Source organism: Eschrichtius robustus, chromosome 12, assembly GCF_028021215.1.
Source record: "Eschrichtius robustus isolate mEscRob2 chromosome 12, mEscRob2.pri, whole genome shotgun sequence".
Lineage (NCBI taxonomy): Eukaryota > Metazoa > Chordata > Mammalia > Artiodactyla > Eschrichtiidae > Eschrichtius > Eschrichtius robustus.
This window is the reverse complement of record NC_090835.1, coordinates 78,210,117-78,230,741: the sequence shown is the minus strand read 5'-3', so window position 1 is coordinate 78,230,741 and position 20,625 is coordinate 78,210,117. Positions and strand designations below refer to the sequence as shown.

The 20,625-nt window shown below is 50.2% G+C and overlaps 1 protein-coding gene across 1 annotated transcript in view; it reads right to left on the bottom strand.

Moving 5' to 3' along the window:
* Nucleotides 1–737: 737 nt before the first annotated feature.
* RUNX2 (RUNX family transcription factor 2) overlaps nucleotides 738–20,625 on the bottom strand; it is a 227,034-nt gene continuing 207,146 nt past the window's right edge. Inside the window, exon 6 of the mRNA XM_068557094.1 lies at nucleotides 738–1,901. Within this exon, the coding sequence (XP_068413195.1) occupies nucleotides 1,315–1,901 (587 nt within the window). The 3' untranslated portion in view covers nucleotides 738–1,314. The remainder of the gene's footprint in view (nucleotides 1,902–20,625) is intronic.

Here is a 20,625-nt window from a genome sequence, read left to right as displayed (position 1 = left end):
AAGTCTGAGAAGCTCTGGGGGTGCCAGAAACTGCAGAAACCTGGCAGCTCACCAGCTGTGCGCCCTGCAAATGCTCCGGGTGGGGTTTTACTCTGTGCAATGTGGTTTCCAATGCTTGGTTTGTTTCTGGAAAAAGAGCAGTAGATTTGCTTCTGGCAAATGAGCACACTTAATTAAAATTCTAATTCAATCAGGAAGGCGAGAAGGGCCCTCTTCCTTATGGGAAGTCAGATCCTGGAGGGCATAGGTTCCTCCAGATTTCTGAAATTCCATCTAGGTCTCCACCAGGGGACACTGGCAAAGTCTGGAGACATGTTTGTCACAGCTGGGAAGGATGGTGTTACCGGCATCTAGGAGGAAAGGCCAGGGATGCTGGCTTCCTCCTTGTTGGCCAGTGAATCGGTTTCTGCTCCAATCCAGAGAAAAAGGGTGGATTTACCAAATTTAGGGAGGTCTGGGAGCTTTAGAAAAGAACCATGACAACCTTTAAAAGCTTATTCTTCACAAGCACGAGAAAAGTTGAAATAAGACTCAAGGAGTAAAGTAAGGCTGGGATAGGTAACTGAGAACAGAAAGAGCAGGGGAAGGAAGAAATGTGGCACCGAAAGGCCAACACCCAGAAAGTACATATAAAAATCTTGTTTATTACACAAAATACTTTCTTATTCATAAGAAAGACTTAAATACCCCCCTTCTCCAAATACATCAGATTTTTCTCACTTCTCTGTTTTCCAAACCTCTTGAAATGTGGTTACAATGAGAAAAAATAAACTTCTTTTCCCAAAAATATTTTTTAAAGAAATGTGTAAAAGTCACCAGAGATCAGATACCACATCAACAACTCAAGAAAGGAACACTGGAGCTGCCCTTGAACTACTGCTTTTGTAACATGCTTCGCACTTGCCTTCCCTCCACAGGACTCAGAAGTCACCAATGTGGGTCGGGAAAGGATGGTTCTCTGAGCATCTTGCCCAGGGTCCCGCCACAATCTTCGGACACTTGTCCTGCCAGGAGCTCAAGGCCTTCTCCAAAGCAAGAGAAGGACATCTGAAGGGCCAGGAGAGCTCCCAGGAGTGGGGCAGGCAGGAGGGAGCCGAGAAAGAGCCTGGCACGGCAGGAAGTGCGAGGAGCACCCTCATTTCAGATTGAAATGCGAGGGGAGGTCCATTCCTTCCCATAAAGTAGGTTGAGCAGAGTAATCCCGTCCTCTGCTGGGTTTGCCAGGCTCAGGGGTGGTGACACAGGCAGGGTTGCCTGGTGCACTCGGGATCCCTTTACTGCGCGGCTCGGATACACAGCGTGGGGGCAGCTCCATCAGTTGCCATCCGGGGCATCTGGCGGCGGCTGCGGCTGCGGCTGCGGCCCCAGGGACGAGGCCAGTTTGGTGAGGGCCCTCGCTATGACGTCCAGGTGGCCATTCATCGTCCGCAACTCCACCAGGATGTCCCCGACGTTGGCTTCCAAGGTCGCGGCGGCGGCGGCGGGCCGGGCGCAGGGCGGCGGGGAAGCGCCCGGGTCCTCCGCGCCCTCCTCCCTGCCCGCTGCGCCCGTGCGCGGGGCGCAGGTAGCCGGCCGATCACGCTCATCCCCGCGGACGCCGGGAGGGGTGGTCGAGGGGCAGCCGGGCAGCCAGTCGACGAGGCGCGGGGCTCCCTCCGGGGAGGAGGCGACCACCGAGTAGAGGCCGGCGCGCCGGGGGGCGCCCGAGCCCGAGGCGGGAGGCGCAGGGGCCGCGGGGAGCGGCGGCAGCAGCGCGGGCAGCACCGAGGGCCCCGGGGAGAACGCCTGGGGCTCGCAGGACGACGAGGGAGAAGGAAGCGCGGTGGTGGAGGGGCCTGGCTCCTCGGAGGAGAGGAACAAGGTGGTCGAAGACTGGGAGTCCAAGGTGCTGGGCTCTGAATCTGTCAAGGAGGAAACGAGAAAGGGTCACTCGGGCATTTATTGAGTGCCAGCTGTATGCCCGGCTCCATGCTAGGTATAAAGGAACTGAGTTAGAAGGTGGAAACTTATTTCCTACCCCCAGCCTTGTGATCCGATAAGGAGGAGTGGGTTTCAGGAGCACGGGAATCCATAGGCAGGGGACACCATGGAGTCCAGCAAGGCATCCTGGTGGGTAAGGCTCTCTCCTGAGGTCTAGGGAGGGGCACTGCTGGGAAGACAGCGAGGGAGTTCCAGGCAGGGGCGGAAGTTGCAGCCTGTTCGCAGGCAGTCTGGCCAAGGACAGTAGGTCAAGGCTGTGAAAAGAGGACCCCTCCACCCTCCTCAGAAGCAGAAGTGTGTTAAGCAGAGGGCTCCTTCCACCGTCCCAGCAAAGCCAAGCTCTCAGCGGGAAGTTGGAAGAGTTTGGGGCCAGGAGCCAGAGCTCAGCGCTGTTTCCCACTCTGCCAGAAAATGCCATGGAACCTTGGGCCAGACCCTTACCCCCCTTGAGGACTTGGTTTCCTATCCCAGTGACCCCCGGGTCCCAACCAGGACTGCTCAACCTGCCTTCAAAAGTCTTCAGCTTGAAGCGTGGGTCTAAGTTCACAGGGGGCCGCACTCAAAGGCTCTATAAGCCTCCTGTTGTGAGTTCTCCCCTAATCCCCTGAGTCCCCACGTAGAAAGTGGGCAGCAGCTCTTTGCAACTGGGTATGGCAGCAAGGTTCACCAACCTCAGGTCAAAGGATCCACCTCAATGCCAATGACCTCAGCTGTTCCGGCCGCCCTGTTCCCGCCTTTGGGTAGATGGCTCGTGATCACCCTGGAAGCGGTTCTGAGTTTTACTGGAGCCCAGTCTCCGAAGGCTTGCTCTCAGTTCCAGCTGGAGGGTCTGCTCTTGGCTCGCCTCATTGGCAGTTTGGGTGCCCACCTTTATGCCCTGCCCTTGAGGGGTTCCAAGCCTTTCAAAGGCAGAACTTGCTCTATCACCTCAGCCTGTTATCTTGTGTGTGTGTGTGGGGGGGGGGTGTGGGGGGGAGAATGACATGATGACAGAGCCAGTGAGTAAACACGTTCCCCATTGCTTGTGAACATGTGTGCTCTCGCTGCCCCTCATGAAGCTGTTCCTTCATTTGGGAGCTGAGTCTTGCGGAGACTCAGAGCCATCATCTGGCGAGAGCTTGTTCCCTCATCCTGACTTCAACCCTACCACGTTCTCACAGTACTCACGGGTCCCAGATGTTCCAATGTCCAGTAGGTGTGGTTGTGAATTTGGTCTGATGGGAGCAGAGAAGCGATGGCTCCTCGGGGACCACAGTTGAGGAGAGCCACCCGTGTGCCTGAAAACTCCTCTGATGGAACTGGCATGGGCACTTTCTGCTATTGGCTTTCGCGGCACTGCCTCTCTTCCACCAGAACTTAAGGTCCTCTGGTTTCTGTGAGGCTCTTCTTTTGTTAACCACAAATCGCAGACACTTCTGGGCACATAACCCTCATGAGTTGAAAAGAATCAAAGAGAAACCCTACAAACTGTTGGCTCTGCTTTTGCTTGAGAACGATGTTAATAAGCTTCACACATAGCAGACAAAAGGCTGTTATATTTAATCAAATAGAAGTCTAACAAGGAAAATGAGATAGAGGCAAGTACACAAAATGTTCTAGCTCAGTGTTTCCTGAATTTTCATGTGCAGGCCATTCCCCTGGGACATTGTTAAAGGGCAGGTTGTGATTTGGCAGGTCAGGACTGGGGCCAGAGACTCTGCATTTCTAGCCAGCTCCCAGGTCGTGTGGGTGCTGCTGGTCTGGGGACCACACCTTGCAGAGCAAAGGTGTAGACCAAATATACAAGGTTGGCAATAAAGCTTGGGGTTCACAATCGTAGAAACTAGAGGAATCAGGGGTAGAGGAGCAACCTAGAAGCCCCATATGATCATGAAGATAGTAATAGTAATGATGCTGATGACCTCGCCTAGCTATCAGAGGAATAAGAGAGGTGGCCTATCCTGCTGTTAGTTTGATGGTTTTCCAGCAAAGCCTTGAACCAGTGAGCACTGGCTTAGGGAGGAGTGAAGGTTTCTTAAAGAGGAAAGCCCTTCACTGCTGTTTAAGCTAAAACTTCAAAGATTTCTGCAGTGACCATGCATGAACATGCCTTCCCTTGTCACTGACCTTTAGCAGAAAGTGACTGCTTCCTCCCAAGCCTGTAAGTCAAGGTCTTCTGAGTACTTTCTGTTCAATCCTATTGCTGAGTCAGGCTGAATCATTGCTTGTCTGGTAACTATGTACCTTGAACGGCTGACCTTTTCTATCTTTTTTACACCCACTTGGCATTCCCTGTCACCACCACTTAAACCCACCTGCCTGGGCCTAGGCTTTCCCTGGGGGACGCCTGGGGAAAAGGTGAAGTGTGCAGCTGGCTACAGGAACCTGCGATTCATTTGCAAATAAACCCTTCAGATCATCCCCTAAAACCTGCTCCTCTTGCTACCTTCCCCTTCTCAGTAAGTGACCTTCCCTTTGTTTAGCCAAACACCCAGGACAAACCCTTGACCCATCTCTTTCCCTTACTCCCCACATCCAATCTGCCAGCAGTGGTTATAGCCTCTGCCTTCAAAGTATATCCAGCGTCGGATCAATTCTCACTGGCTCCAGGCAGTGGTCCAGCTACTGGTGGCTGAGCTGAGACCAGAAAACGGCTCCTGAGTTCCAGGTCAGTGTTTCCTCTGCCACACCCAAAAGCTTACTGGATTTGAATGAATCATTTAGAACTCTCCCCTGGCTCTACTGTGTCTCCCCAGCCCTCCTGGCCACCCTCCACCATTTGCCCAGGAAAACTGTTTGCTGAGTCTTAGCCTCTTTTTTATACAAGATAATAGCTACATTTATTCATTAAGTCATTCAACAAATATTTACTGAGCACCTACAATATGCCCAGCAGAATGCTCCACAGTGTACAAAGCCAGACCTAAATCCTGACCTCACTGTGGAGGCAGAAAATAATCAAATAATTGCATAAACAAATGTGTAATTGCAACAGTGATACAATCTACATGCTATAAGCATCTAAAAGAAAAGGGAGGGTTTGACCTAATCAAGGAAGATTCCCTGAGGAAATGCTGTTGGAGTGGAGTAAGGATGAGTAGTTAAGTAGGAAGAGGGGAGAATGTTGATGCATGAGCAAGGGCCTGAGGCAGAAGGGAGTGCTGCAAATATGTGGGACTTCCAGAGAAAGCCAGTTTGCTGGGAGTGGAGAGAGCCAGGGGAAGGAAGTGTGAGGTGAGTTGAAGCTCAAAAAGGAGAGCAGGGGTCAGGAGATGGAGTGTATGATAAACACTGCCAGTATTGCTCAATATCCATTTTCTTCCTCCTTTTCAGCTGGTCCATGACCACTTAGAATAAAGATTACATTTTCTAGCCTCTCTTCCAACTAGCTCTAGCCATGTCACTAAATTCGGGGCAGGAAAATGTCAGTAGAAGTGCTATGTACAATTCTTTGTTCCTGTGCTTGGGTTTTGGTTGCAATGGCTGGTGCTCAAGCAGCCTCTTTGGACCATGAGGTAGAAACCACATGCTAAGGATTATAGAGCAGAGAACTGAGTCCCTGAGAATTTTGAGGAACTGCTATACAAATTCTAGCTGGCTCAACTGTAGCCTTTTTGTACGAGAAAATCTTATCTATTCAAACTCCTGTTAAATTGGGTTTTTTGTCACTCACAGCCAAACCAAATCCTGATAAACATGGCTTTGCTGAATTTATTAAGGGGTTTTGTCATTATTCTATGAGCGATGGAAAGCTTTGAAAAAGTTTTAAACATAAGTGTGTGTGTCTGTATGTGTGTGTGTGTGATGTGATCAGTTTTGTATTTTGAAAAGTTCACCTGGCTGCATTGGGCAAGAAGTAGACAGAATAGAAGCCGGGGACACAAGTTAGGAGCTTGCTGTTGCAGGTGAGAAATTACAAAATGACAGTGGCTTTTGCTAGGGTGGTAACTAGAGATGCAGAGAAGTAGACAGCTTCTAGAGACAGCTGTGACCCAGAAACATTAGGATTTACTATCAGCAGGGATGCAGGAGGTGGGGGAAAAGGCATCAGAGAAATGGGTGCCCTCCTGGCTGCTGCTTCAGTGCAAGGTTCCAGAAATTCTGTCTGCAGAAGGGGAACTTTCCCTTTCTCGTGCTCTGGAGTCTGGGTGGCCCCTTCCCAGCCCACACCCAGCCATGCAGCATAGCTCAGCTCTGACACACCTCAGCAGAGGCAGCCCGTGGGAACATTTTCCCAGGAGCCTGGAGGGAGGAGAAACAGGGTAGCTTTGGGCAGGGAACCAGAGAAGCAGAAGTCTGTGGGAAAAGGATGAAACCTGTCTGGGGGAGAAGCAACATCTCTCAGCAGTGCAGCCAGGCCCTGGCCTTTGAAGGTTCAGACTTGGCTGGGCCACTGCCTGCTTCTTTCAGAACCCCCGGCACACAAAAGGGAGGGTGAGTGTCTGATGAACTAAACCCAATGATATTCACTCCTTTTATTTTCCAGAAACGTCATGAGACCCACAGGGCAATCTTCTGGTTTTAAGACCTGGTGAGTCACGCCTACAAATACCTCTGACTCAATGTGATCCCAAGCTCTCACCAGGCATCTCCCAGGAACGTGGCTCAGCAGGAGAGCTGGAGCAGGACAGCCTGGCAGGGGAGAGAAGGGCTGGTGTCTCTGGAGGGGGTGAAAAGGGCCGGCTCCAGTACAGACCATGGGATTCCTGACTTGACACTGACTGCTCCCAATAACAGCCAACATTGACCGAGTGCTATCTCCAAGCCACATGCTAAATTCTCTCTTCTAATCTTCATGGAAGACCATGATGTGGATTCTGTTTTTAATCCCATTCTCTTGTGTAGGAAACTGAGGCTCTGTTATGTTAAGTACCCTGCTCACTGTCACAGAGCCAGGATATGAATCCAGGCAGCTAATGCCAAAGGCTATTGTGTGTGAAGGAGGGCACATGCTTTATGGAGTTTGCAGGGATGAGACAAGGGCTGAGAAGGAGAGCTAACGTTTGTGGAGGGTCTGCTACACTCTAGGCTGATGATTTGTCACCTTGACTGCATATTAAAATCACTTGGGGAACTTTATAAACACTACTGATGCCCCAGCCAATTAAATCACGACCTCTGGGGATGGTGCCCAGGCATCTTATATTTCAAAAGCATCCATTTTATAAGATAACACTAATACGCAGCTAGGGTTATTCGACAAAAGCAACTTTCATACGTTTTCTTATTTAATCCCAACAGCGGCCTTCTTCCCATTTTCAGACGGAGAAACTGAGGCTCACAGAATTTGGATAGCTTAGACAAAGCCCACAGCCACCGAGACCTGATCTGTATCTGGCTGACTCCCATGCCATTCATGTTGATTCCATTCTCTCTCATATCTGGGCCTCCTCCATTTTGAAAGTGGGTGAACTTTCTTAATGTAAATGTCTTTTGCAATTTGCATCTTTTTTGTTCAGGTGCAAGTACTGTTTAGGCCAGCTGTTGGAGAGTAGCAGTGCAGTCTATAGCTACTGAGTAGAATGGGCTGGCCCAGGGGCCTCTGAAACCATGGCTATGGCTTCATCCAGGCTCTGCTACAGCCAATGGACCAGGACATCTGAAGAGATGCCCAGTAGCCCCGGCCAGGATGTGCCTGTGGACTCTCCCAGAATACCACCCATCCACTGGAGTCCCTGCCTCTGAGGAACCACCCTCTGAAGATCAGAAGGCCCAGCCCTGGGGAAATCCTTAGTCTCTGCTTCCAGCAGCATTAGTGACTTCCCAAGGATGACATGGGAAAAGTCATCACCCTTTTACTTCCATGTGAATTATCCAAGCCTCTAATTTCTTAGCGGCTGAGGGCTGCGCTAATGAGAAGGGGTGTTCATCATCAATCAACTTAGTAAAAAAGCAGCTGGGAAGGCAGAAGGGCAGCCAGAGACTGATTTGAGCAGCCAAAAGATTCTCCTGCCCAAAGAGTGCTTTTTAAAGAGGGGAGAAAAAGAAGTGACAGCAGGGGTCTATCCGCCCATGCTCATGGCAGGATTATTCACATTGGCCAAAAGGTGGATGCAGCACATGTGGCCATGGATGGATGGATAAACAAAATGTGATATTGATATAATGGAACATTACTCAACCTTAAAAAGGACGGAAATTTTGATACTTGCTACATGGATAATGCTTCACGTTATGCTAAGTGAAACAAGCCAGTCACAAAAGCGGATACACAAAATATTACATGATTTCTCTTGGGTGAGGTTCCTGGGGCAGTCAGATTCATAGAGGCAGAGAGGAGGATGGGGGTTGCCAGGGTTGAGGGGAGGGGGAGTGGAAAGTTAGTGTTTAATGAGTGCAGACTTCCAGTTGGGGAAGATGAGGACATTCCCAGAGATGGATGATGGTGAGGGTTACCCAATAATGGGAAGGTACTTAATGCCACAGAACTGTACGCTTAAAAATGGGTAAAATGGTGAATGTACACTGTATATATTTTACCACAATAAAAAAAAAAAAAAAAACAGGTGGGGGAGGTGTGACACAGTAATTCACAGTTTTATCCATACACTTGAAGGAAGGTCTATGTAAGGACTTTCTGGGACGGTTTGTAAAACAGGAATAAGAAAAACTGGTAAAATAAATTACTGTTGAGAACATTATAGAGCAGATGTAAACACCCCGAAGACTCCCCTGAGAATGAGGACCCTGTACCCAGATCTGGACCTAAACATTACTGCGTCATTAAAGACCGTTCCATTTTCAGTCAGCAGGGTGAAAAGTTCTAAAATCGTTTTGTTGAGACTGTGGATATAGGTTAGAAGAAAGGAAAGTCTGGAGTCTGACACTTTTAGATCCACTTTTAGACTCATTCTACTTTTGTAAGCAAAGTGATGTCAACCCTCCAAGCATTTCGCAGCCAAGCTGCTGGCTCCTCAGGGTCCCCCTTTCTCACTAGCACCACTGGCCACCGAGAAAAAGTGGGGATTGTTTCAGTTCAAGAGCCTCAGGTCCTCAGCCCGGCCCCTAGCCGCCCCACCCCTTCCTCATTCACTCTGCCCCAACTATTTCTTGAAGGTATCAGACATATTTCAACCTCAGGGCCTTTGCACTTGCTGTTCTGCCTGGCATGCTTCCCCCCTCGAACATCCCCATGGCTCAGTCTGTCACCACCTTCAGCCTTTGCTCAAGGTCACCTTCTCCAGCGGTCTTTTCTGGACACCCTAGTTGAAAGGACTACCCTCATTCCCGCACATCAGTTTTCTGTCCCCCTTGCCCTGCCCAAAAGATGCTGTCACTGTCCCATTCATACCCTGGGGCTCATTCCAGGTGGAGGGAGTTATATGAGGCTTGGGGATTGTGGCTTGAAAGACAATTTGAAAGAGCTGAAGTGTAGGGTGCCCAGGGCTGGGATACTTGCATGAAATGACTTACTAGGTAACAAGGACAGAGAGCTGAGCTGCTGGTCTGCTAAGGTAAGGAATTTGAGCTTGAGCAGGCAGAGGGGAGCCACTGAAGGATTTTAGGCAGGAGAGTGATAGATTTGATTTGCATTTTTAAGCGATTACTCTGGCAGCCGGCCTTGTAGAGGCTGAACTCAGGGGGTGAGGCTGGAGGCAGGAAGACCAAATGCAAAAGGAACCTCTTGGCTGTTCAAGGAGCTAAAATGATACTACAGCAGAAAGAGACACAAGCGTGAAGTCCAGCCAACCAGTATTAGAAGCAAATTTTTTTTTCTAGGAATGGATTGAATTTCAGCAAAAAGAGACTTTCCTGCCACCCTTTACGGACAACACAGTGAAGGCTGCCTTCTGCCCTGGTTCAAGTTGTCCACCCTGGGCCTTTCATGCATCAATATTCAATAAAAGCAAGCGTGGGTTTTATGGGATTGTTTGTTATGTGCAGAGCCAAGCTTTTCTACTCACTCAGACAGACCTGCTCTGCCAACGTCTAAATTGGCCGTTTTTTGCATATAGGGTGTGAGGGATATCTCTATGTGTCTTTATGAGCACACCCATTTGGAAGGAGACATATGTGACTATATATAATATCTTTATGTGATATTTTGAAGAGATGTTTATACAACCTGTATATTCCTTGGCATGAATATGTTTGTAGCATGGAGAAAGGGAGAGACAGAATGCAAAAGCGATTCCCACACCATAACCGACTTTGGCTCACGAAGAAAAATGCAAAATAGATTATGTTCCCTAGCAGTGCCTCCAGGGTTGAAAGATTTCCAAATCCACCCATTTAATCCTTCCTCCTGGAAGGGCACTCACCTTTGAACTTTATTTTTTAAAACTATCATTAAAAAAAATAACAATCGCACAGCCCAGACCAGACCCTACTGCAGCCCAGGCTCCCCGCCCCTATCCCACACCCCAACAAGAGAGCTAACCAAAGGGGTCATCTCGCTTGCAAAAAAAACAAACAAAAAAAACCCCGCGGGCTGCTTGATGAACTTGATGGAAAGAGCCAGGCTGTAAAAGACGGCATTTTGGCTTTAACAAGGCCAGGAGCCCGGAGCGCCGCCAGCTGGGTAGTCTGAACCAACCCAAGAATATTAGAACCTGGGGTCACCCGGAGCTGGGACGCCACCAGGAATGCAGGGAGGAGAGACGGTCTGGCGGGGGGGTGTGGCGCTGGGGATCACTGGGGCCCCGCGCTGCCAGCTCCTTGATGCAAGTCAACAGGCGGACAGAGAGGCCAGGACAGCTGGGCGGGAGCAGCGCTGTGCCCGCGGCACGGGGCTCGCCTGGGCCCTCTTCACACGACCAGGCTCCAGGACCCCTGGGGTAGGGCAGGGGGACACACACGCGTGTCCACTCACCAGCTCAGCAGGTACAGCACCTCAAGGAGGAAGCCTCCTTGGCTTGTTACGATGCCTCCTTGCCATGCTGTTGACCCACAGGAAGTAAGGAAGCAGTGGAGTATCCCACCTGAGGAGGAGGGAGGGGCGATGGTCCCATTTCCCACAGCCATAGGCAGCAAGGTTCTCAACAAGGGTGTTCCCTGAGTCAGTGGCAGAGAAGAGGAAAGGGACCCTTCTCTGTCCTCTGGACCAAAGTGGCAATGCCCAGCTCTGGACACGCTTGGTAAACATCTATTAAGTGGATTACCCTGTTTTTCTCAGCATTCCATGCAGCCCTGGGAGCAGAGCCTCGCTCTTAACATCTGACGCCTCTGGTGTCTGTCACCTATTTCCACAGTTCCCCCACCCCACCCCCCTGCACATAGAAGCAAATGACCCCAAGAAATGGCCCTATGAGTTCTCTCACTGCCCCATCCGGACACTTTTAATACTTGATCCTTTCTCTTGAGAATTCCCTGGAGATTAGATCACCCAGCTGTGCCACTGTGTCTCTCCTTAGGAAAGCTTTTCTAATTTAGGTCCGAGCTTTCCCTTTCCTTCATTCCATGCCATCCCTCCTAATGATAACCCCTTGTGCCAGGCTCAATTACACACAAAGCTCAAATGAGCAGCCCCAACTCTAAACTTGGCCCTGTCCATTGGAAGGGGAGGTCTTGGGCATCTTGCTCTACCCAGAAGGAAAGATGCTGTTCCCCAAGGGGAAACAAAGCCAAGGATGGTGGGGGGGGGGGTGGTGGAATCTCCTGCAAAAATAAAAGTCAAGAACGAAGAAACAGGGACTTCCCTGGTGGCGCAGTGGTTAAGAATCTGCCTGCCAATGCAGGGGACATGGGTTCGAACCCTGGTCCGGGAAGATCCCACATAATGTGAAGCAACTAAGCCCGTGCGCCACAACTACGGAGCCTGCGTTCTAGAGCCCGTGAGCCACAACTACTGAGCCCACGTGCCGCAACTACTGAAGCCCACGTGCCTATAGCCCGTGCTCCGCAACAAGAGAAGCCACCACAATGAGAAACCTGCACACCACAACGAAGAGTAGCCCCCGTTCACCACAGCTAGAGGAAGCCCAGGCGCAGCAACGAAAACTGAATGCAGCCAAAAAATTAATTAATTAATTAATTAATTAATTAATTTAAAAAAGAAGAAACAGACCAGCTCTGGCTCCCCCAGGGCACTGGGGCTGGAGGCTGACGCTGCATCTTCAGCCAGGCCTGTTAGGACCCTGCCCTGCCCCAGGCATGCAAGAGCAACAGAAGTGCTTTGATTTTTCCCTTTCTAAAAATGTCCTCCAGCCTGACCCTACCTACGCTCTCACTACAGGGTCAGCAGAGGGTGAAATGAGAGCATTCTCTCGGAATTTCCTGACTTCTGTGAATTTTTCTCAAGATCTGGCCATGAGTCAATGTGAGGCACTGTGACACATGGTGTGACTTGCAGTGGCTCCCCTCCCTTCTGGAACACCGTGAAAAGCATCTCCCAGCTGAGTAACTGAGGACGAAAATCCATAAGGTCCCCCCACTTCCCCGCAACTTTCCTTCTATATTGTCTCCAAATTAGAGGAGATATGGAACTATATTTTATCAGGATATTAATATTCTCTAGAAGCATGGAAAGATCTGTATTGATGCAGTTGACTTCCTTTGCAGAATTAAGCTCTCTTGTATGATGTTTGTTGGTCTTTATGTTTGGGGTGTTTAGAGAATGGGGCAGGGGGCGGATGAGAACAGCCGTGGAGGAGACAGGAGGAGATCGCTCAGATTTACAAAGTCCTGGCAAGATCCTAGAACATCCCCTGAAAGGTCCGGGTGAACCGGACTAGGTAGGCAGGTAGATTTATCGGCTCAACTTTATTGATGTTGACAACCAATCTGAAATAGCCAAACAAAGCAGATTAATTATAATTTTGCATGTGAATTATCTGACTGCCAGGACTGTATATCACTTGCCAGTGGAGACCAGCTACAACCAGTATCTGCTAGTGATGGTTTATAATTCCCCCCCAGAGTCTGGGGGGGGGGAAGTGCTCAGATCAATGACATCTTTCAAAAGAGCCTGGAATTAAAATGAAGGGAATACTACTCGGCCATTAAAAAGAATGAAATTTTGCCATCTGCAGCAACATGGATGGACTTGGAGTGTATTATGCTGAGTGAAATAAGTCCGACAGAGAAAGACAAATACTCTGTGATATCACTTCTATGTGGAATCTAAACAATAACACAAATGAGTGTATATGCAAAATAGAAACAGACTCACAGATATAGTGAACAAACTAGTGGTTATCAAAAGGGAAAGAAAAGGGGGAAGGACAAATTAGGAGTAGGGGAATAAGGGATAACAAACTACTATGTATAAGGCAGATAAACAACAAGGATATATTGTATATCACAGGAAATTACAGCTGTTATCTTGTAATAACTTTGAATGGAGTATAATCTATGAAAATACTGGATGACTATGCTGTACACCTGAAACTAATGTAATATTGTAAATCAACTACACTTCAATTAATTAATACGAATGGAGTGTGAAAATGAGACTGCTAAATGTTTGTGGAGCCTGGCCTCACTCGGGGTTCTTGGGAACGTGTGTGGAAGCATTTTGCAAACTGCCAGATGCTACGCAAACAGCAAGGAATCACCATCCTTAGGGTGTATTAAGATCCCACCTTGGGACCAAAGAAGATTAAGCCTTTTATAAATACAGCAGAGAATTTCTAACCGTCCTAGTGAGTGTAGGGGCGAGTGTTTAGGGCCTAGTGCCTCTCTTTCAAATGCAGGAAACGAAGGGCAGACCCTAGGGGAGTTACCCAGACATTGAGGAAAATGAGGCACCTTGTACCCCCTCTGCCTACATAGCCCCTTTCCCTCCTTAGACCCCCAGGAAGAGCATCCTTGGTTGTAGAAAGTCGAACTTGGGAAGGAAAATCCCAGTTTGAAGCAAAAGCTCTCAGAGCTCCTACACCTTCTGCTATTCTGAGGTAAACGGAAGATAAATATTTTCTGGGGCTCTTTCAACCAAGGTGAAGTAGGTAACTTTCCTCTCCCCGCCCCCCGTTTCTTCTCCTTCCCCAAAATCCCCTCCCTTCTCTTCCTGTCTTCTCACCACCATCCAAAGAGACCACTCTTTGGTTTTCTTCTCGTTCTGGAAAAAACTGTTTTTCTGAATTGCTGTCTTTTCACTGACTTGTGAAGGCAAAACAAGAGAATTAAATGAGGCCATTGGGTAAGAAGGAATCAAATCTTAAGTGAACTATGATTTCTAAATTTAAGAAGAAAATTATTATATATTGTAGATTTTTAATAGATTTATTTAAAATTATTTTTATTATAACTTTATATATATATATATTTATAATTTATTTTTTTTAACTAATAGAACCTTTCCTTTTCCTAGCCGACCATCTACCATCATTTTCGTAGTTTGCTTGCTGAGATGCAGCCCCGGGGCGGGTGCTGGGGGAGCCGGTATTTCTCTGAGCCGGGGGCAGCCTCTCTTACGGGCAGGCCCTGGAAACATTTTCCTTCCAACTCCGCCCCATCATGCTGTGGTTCCCCTCTATACAAAATAAGCAAAACAGCACTCTTCCCTCCCACAGGCAGGAGATGAGGTGGAATCCTTGCAAATTTGTCAACTGTTTTAAGGTCCTTGGATTAAAGAATTTACTTGAGAGAAGAAAAGAACGATTCCAGAGTGGAATTCCACTCGGTGGTCACGTGTTCTCTCCCTCCCGCCACCCAATCTCCCCCCACCCCCGTGTCTTACATGACTTGGAACAGGACCCCGTGAGCTATGAGGGGTTCAGAAAGCCTTTAAGTCATTTCTTGGCCTGCTCTTCTTTACCTTTTAATAAATTCTAATTCTGCTCCTGCTTTTTTTCTTCTTCATGCAGCCAAAACCTTCTCTCTCCTAATGTGGATTATCAGACGAGGAGCCAGCTGGTTGGAGACGGGCCCCCTCCCATCTTGCTATTTCCTCTTTGTCTCTCACCCCTGCCTCTCCTTTGCCTGTGCTTCCCATCACACCCCCTGTTTTTAACATGCCATACGTTTCGATAAACTGAAACAAATTTGACTCTGGATTCTTGGCTGTAGAATTTGCTTCGGCCTCCTGGACTGGTACTCTCTGAAATGGAGCCTGGTGCCGCCTCGGGGGTGCGGGCCACTGAGCGGTGACGGAGCGGGGCCCTGCTGTCCCCAAGGAGGCTCCTCCCTACTCAGGGCTCCCCGACCTCAGCATCCCATGTGGAATGTGGGAAAACACCGCGGCAGCTGCTAGGGCGGCCGTGAGACGGCGGCCAAGAATGCCCCTGGCCCTGGCCGCAGCTGTGTCCTCGACAGGTGCTGGCTGGCCGCCGGGCACGCCTCCATGTGTCACCCCCTCTTCTGGACACACAGAAACATCCCAGACCAGGGCCACCGACGTGGCCTCTCTCCATTCACCCCACCAGTCCTGAGGCCACAGAGATTTCGGGCACAAGACAGTCCCAGGTGACAAAAAGCAGCCAGAGTCACGTTTCCTCTGCCCTCCACCCTCCGCCCTCAGCGTGAAGGCTCACTGGACAAATGAGAGCAACTCCTCCAATGAGAGGCACCTTCCTGGCCTCGCTGCAGGAAAGGAGGTGTTTCCAGAGAAGGGCAAGGCTGACCCTTCACTGGCTGGCTCTGATCACGGCTCCAGAGAGGCGGCCACCCCACACTTCCTAAGCTTGGGAACAAGACAGAACCTGCCCCTGGGTCCCCTCTGTCACCCCTCCTGCCTTTCTCTCCTTCACCTGCCCCAGCTTCTCACCTCCCAGGGCCCACCCTCCTCTCAGGGAGAGCCAGTTACCCTGGTGGGGCGCGTGTGCGTGTGCGTGTGTGCGTGTGTGTGCACGTGTGTGTGTGTTGCCTCCTCAACAAGACAAGAGTAGGGACTGTGCCATCTACAGTCATACAGCAGCCCCCCAACAGTGGGTTTTTGGGGGGTTTATTATTTTTGTTGTTGGAGTATAGTTGATTTACAATGTTATGTTAGTTTCAGATGTACAGCAAAGTGAATCAGTTATACATATACATGTATCTACTCTTTTTTTAGATTCTTTTCCCAATTAGGCCATTACACCAACAGTGTTTCATTCATCCCTATGGAAATAAAAACCAAATCAGAAAAACATCACATGTTAAATCCCGTGTGTGTCTGTATATAAAATCTCCTCTCCCAATCCCGTGTGCTTTGGGAAAAATAGTATTTACTTGTGTCTTCCTTATCTGTATTTTACTCTCTTTTATTGTGTTTTATTTCCATTTCCCAAGGCCTGTTAAATGGAGTGCCATGGAAATTCAGTTCAGTAGAAACGCTGGAACATTCGGAGCTGAACAAAGTTAAACAGGACTTTGCGGCGTCTTAACACAGTAAAGGGCATGGCAATCATCCACAAGAAATGTAGTATTCAGGGTTTTCCAAATCTGCTTAACCTCAAAACCCCGTCTTCGGAGGAATATTTCAAGAAACTGGCATCCCTTTGGTCAATGCTTCAGTAAACATCAGCGCCTCTCGTGAATGAGGTACAGCACCCAGCAAGGACCCTGCACAGGCCAATGCTCATTAAAGACCAACGCCTCTGCCTTCCTTCAAGCCAGAAGAATAGAAATGTCTCGTCTTCCAGAACTTTTGACAATTACAGGAGGAAGAAGCCCTTTGGCAAATGAGGGATTTGCTCCGGTCTTTGTGTTTCAGCCTGGGATAATGAGGGACTATCCAAAGCTATTCTTTCCACCAGAGGCCCTCATAAAAAGCCGGAGCCCCCAGTTGTTCATCACCAGCAGTACCAGCATCAGGGCAACAAAAGCACTGCAAAGCCTAGAAAAGTCCAGATCTGGCAGTGAGCCGTGATGACTCTTCTAATTACAACTCTTACCCTCCTGCTGGCCGCCTTCTTGGACTTGGTCTAACTTCTTTTGAGCCCCCTCGTTGATCAACTCTCACCTCCCGGCACCCCAGAGGCTCTCTTTGGTGGTCCATGTGACAAGGTTCTGGGACTTGTGTCCTTCTTCTGGATGCTTCGAACTGCCCTACAGCCTGGACATAGATCCATGAGCCAGTTTTGTTTTCTTCAAATCCGGGGGAAGAGAGGAGTGGTCTGCTAGCTTCCTGGGAATGTTGGCGATGTCGGAGAGTTGGGGTAGGGAGGGGGGAACTGTCGGGGCCAAGCCAAGGGACGGGATCAGGGCATTTGGAGAAGCCAGACCAGTTCCCACAGGGCACCGACTTGGAAGCTTTGTAAACAGAGCTCACTTGGCAAAGGATCTGTGTGGCCACTGCCATCCACGACACCATCGCTGCTGGCAGAGTGTTTACTCCCATCACTTCCTCCTCATTTCCCCCTGACACTGTCCCTACAAAGAAGGATGGGAATTGGGTGAGAATCAGGCAGACGATATCCTCTGGACAACCGTCAGGGTTTCTAAGAATCACACCAAGCCACTGCCGGCCAACTCATGTTTCTTCCTCTTCCCCTCCATGGGCGTGAGTACCCAGTGAGGCAGTGAAGAAGCACAGCTCAGGAGCCGCCCACGCTCTGTGAGACGGTGTGGCCGCTTTGCAGCTTGGAGCCTCAGTGTGTCCATCTGGGACGTGAGCACAGTGGTTCCCTCCTGGCTTGTCTCACAGGGGCCTCTGAGATGCACGATGGGGAGAGGGGGCTGAGAGAACTAAAGACCAGCCTCCCCTCCATTTCCCCAAAGCTTTCCATTCCTGCCTCTCTCCCCCATGAAGATCAAATCCAGACTCCCTCTCAGCCAACACATGAGGCCACAGGAGACCAAAGGTCCCACCTCGTTAGATTCCAATCACAGAATTACATGGTGAGAGTCCCCTGAGCTGCCTTACCTGGGACTACAAATCATATCATAGAAAAGACAGCCCCCGCCCCCTTCCCACTTACCCGCTCTGACTATGCCTGTCTCGTCTCCTCTGCCAAGCTCTTTCCTGGGAAGCTATCAGGGCTGTGGTTGAGCACGTGTGACTTTGACCCTGACAAGACGGAACCCAAGGCGACCCTACCTCCATCTTCCTAACTGGTCCGTATGGAGGGAGAAGGCAGGACCACAGGGAAGAGAGAACAGAATGGGTTCATTTCTGCCCCTTCCCCACTCCCCCAAGCCAGCCTCCAGACCAGTGCTTCCAGTTACAGACGCTCTGAAGCTGCTTCCCAGAATATAAGTCAAATGGAAGACGCCCAAGTAGAGAAGGTGCCTTTCCCCAGACAGAGGAGCCCTCCAGGGCACCCACGAAGAGCTCAGGATAAGCCCTTCCCGTTGCTGTGCTGCATCTCCTTTACCCTCCTGATGGTAACTCACAAAGCCTTCATCAGCCCCATCTCAGACTGCAGGATTCTGTAGAAGGAGTCCCAGCCCTGCACACACCCTCTCCGTCTGCAGGGACCTGACGGTGGTCATTGTTCTCGGCCTCGTACTTCCCTTCCCTGAAGTCCCAGCAAAACCGCCCGAGCTCAGAGCCTTGGGGTGACACAGGGAAGACACCAGGAGAACCCCAAGCTGTAATGTGGGAGGGTGAGGACCCACTAACCAAGACGTGAGAGAAGTTGGGGGGGGGGGAACACAGGAAAGGGAAGGAAAGGAGAAAAGACAGGATGGGGTAGGAGAGAAGGGAAGGGAAGGGAAAAGATAGGAAAGGAAAGGAAAGGAAAAAGAAAAAGAGAAAGGGAGGAACATTTCACCACAAAACCTTTAAAAATGAATTCTCTTCCCCAACAGAGGGATGCAGTGGGGAGGAAGGCCACAAAAGGGAGCACAGACAAGTAAATATAAATACGGTTATTTTAGGGCTTGGTGGGGAATGGACGCTGGTGGTCTCCAGCTTCTTCCTGGTGGGTCGGCGCTCATCCCAGGGAGGAACCTTGGGCCATGCCAGCCCTGGCCTTGCGGCCCGACGGGGTGGCCGGCGTGGAACCGCAGGGCGGCCCCAGGGGCGGAGGCTCAGCCGCACCTCAGAAAAGCCAGGGTGTAGGTGTAGGCAGCATATCTGGCCGAGGAAGGGCTACTTCTCAAAGCCCCCATTCATGGACCCTACGCGCAGGAGCGGCAAACAGGGAAAAAAATTGTTTCCCAGTCGGCCTCGCAAGGTGGGTTCCTGTTTATTAATCAAAGACCACATCAAGAATGCAGGGTTACAAATGTTCCTTCTCAGGAGCACAGAAGCTGGTGGCTGGATGTAAAAAAACTAAAAATCCCAACCGGTGGACAAAAAGCTGCCGCTAGGGGGGCGGGGACCCCCGTGTTAGTTTCCGAAGGAAAATTCTACAAAAGGATGGGGGGTGCCCAGCAGCAGGCGTCCGTTGCTGAAGGCAATGTGCTCTCCATGGGGCTGGAAACAGGCCTCCTGGTGCCGGAAGCTCTTGGGTGGTGGGGTTAGCGGCTGCCCCGCACCCCCTTTCTTCCTGCTAGCCCCCTCTTCTTCCTTCTGAGCCGGTAGCAGTGAGAAACGCCCAAGGGGATTTTTTTAAAGATAATTAGCAATTAGTTCCCTGTGGAAATCGGGGAAAATCGAAAGGAGGCCCTTGGAGAAGGTTCAGAGAAATTCATTCACCAGGCAAGGCTGGGCCAGACCAAGAGGGTTCCCCACCCCCTCGCCCCCGAGGGTCCCCATCCCGCCCGTCGGAGACCAGGCTGCGCTTCCCACCTACAGCAGGGACCGTGGAAAAGGAATTAAAGAAGCAAACTGCAGATAAGACGGAGGCTCCCGCTCTCCTTTGAAGCTTAATTAAAGCAAACTGATCAGCCTTACACTGGGCATGCTGCAGACTTCCCAAATGGCAGCGATAATCGCTAACAGGGAGCAATGTTATTCCAGAATCGGGGATGCACAGGAAGCTCGTTCAGGCTTCCAATGCGGGTAGAGGAAAATCTGAACTGTGATAATTAAATACAAATCGCGCCTGGGGGCAAACAAACAAACAAAATCCTTGCTCTCTCCAGATAAGGGGGAAAGGCAGCAGCAGAAGAAATGGATTCAGGGCCATCTACATTTAATTTCATTCTCTGGCAGATCTAAACTGATTTCTGGGTGAGGGGGATCAAACAGACCTGTCAGCAGATCACAAAGCCGTCTCGAATACGTGCAGGGTGTACCCCATCCGGCACCCAGACCACCGGTACGTTTTATGATTTCTTGACAATACAAATATTTGGCAGTGCTGAAATCGCCCCAATCAAATCAACCTGGGGCTTCATCTGCAGTTCTGAGGTGCTCTCCAAGAGTTGGCTGGAGCCCAGCCCCAAATAACCACGGCTCATCTTATTCTAATACTGCAGGAAACTATGTCCTCCTTCCCATGTCTGCTCCCCACCCTCTGCGGGGGAAGGGAAGGTCTCCACTTGTGTGTGGTTGTTGCCTTTGCTGTTGACTTGGCCGCTCTTGTTTTCCACACACAGGGCAGCCTAGTGGCCTGAGTCAGAAGACCAAGACTCAGACCTTCCCCTCTAGCCCTTCAGCTGCAGGCCCTCCACCCTCCTGCCTGCAGAAGGAGGCCAAGGCCAAGTTCAGGCTGGGAAGCCAGAGGGGAGAGCAGGCGTTTCTGAGACAGGGCCGAAGTCAAGGCTCAGAAGGGCCCACCTGAAGAGGGGCCGTGTAGGATGAGCAGGGAAGGGAGACGAAGCAGGAATTTTCCTGCTGCAGCTGTGATGCCTCAAGGTGCCCAGGGAACACCAGGCAGGAAGGTGCCGTCATCCATGTGGCTGCTGGTGGCTTCTTCCACAGCATAAGATTTCACCTGTGTTAAGACACTGACACGTCTGCCTCATCTTTCTCTT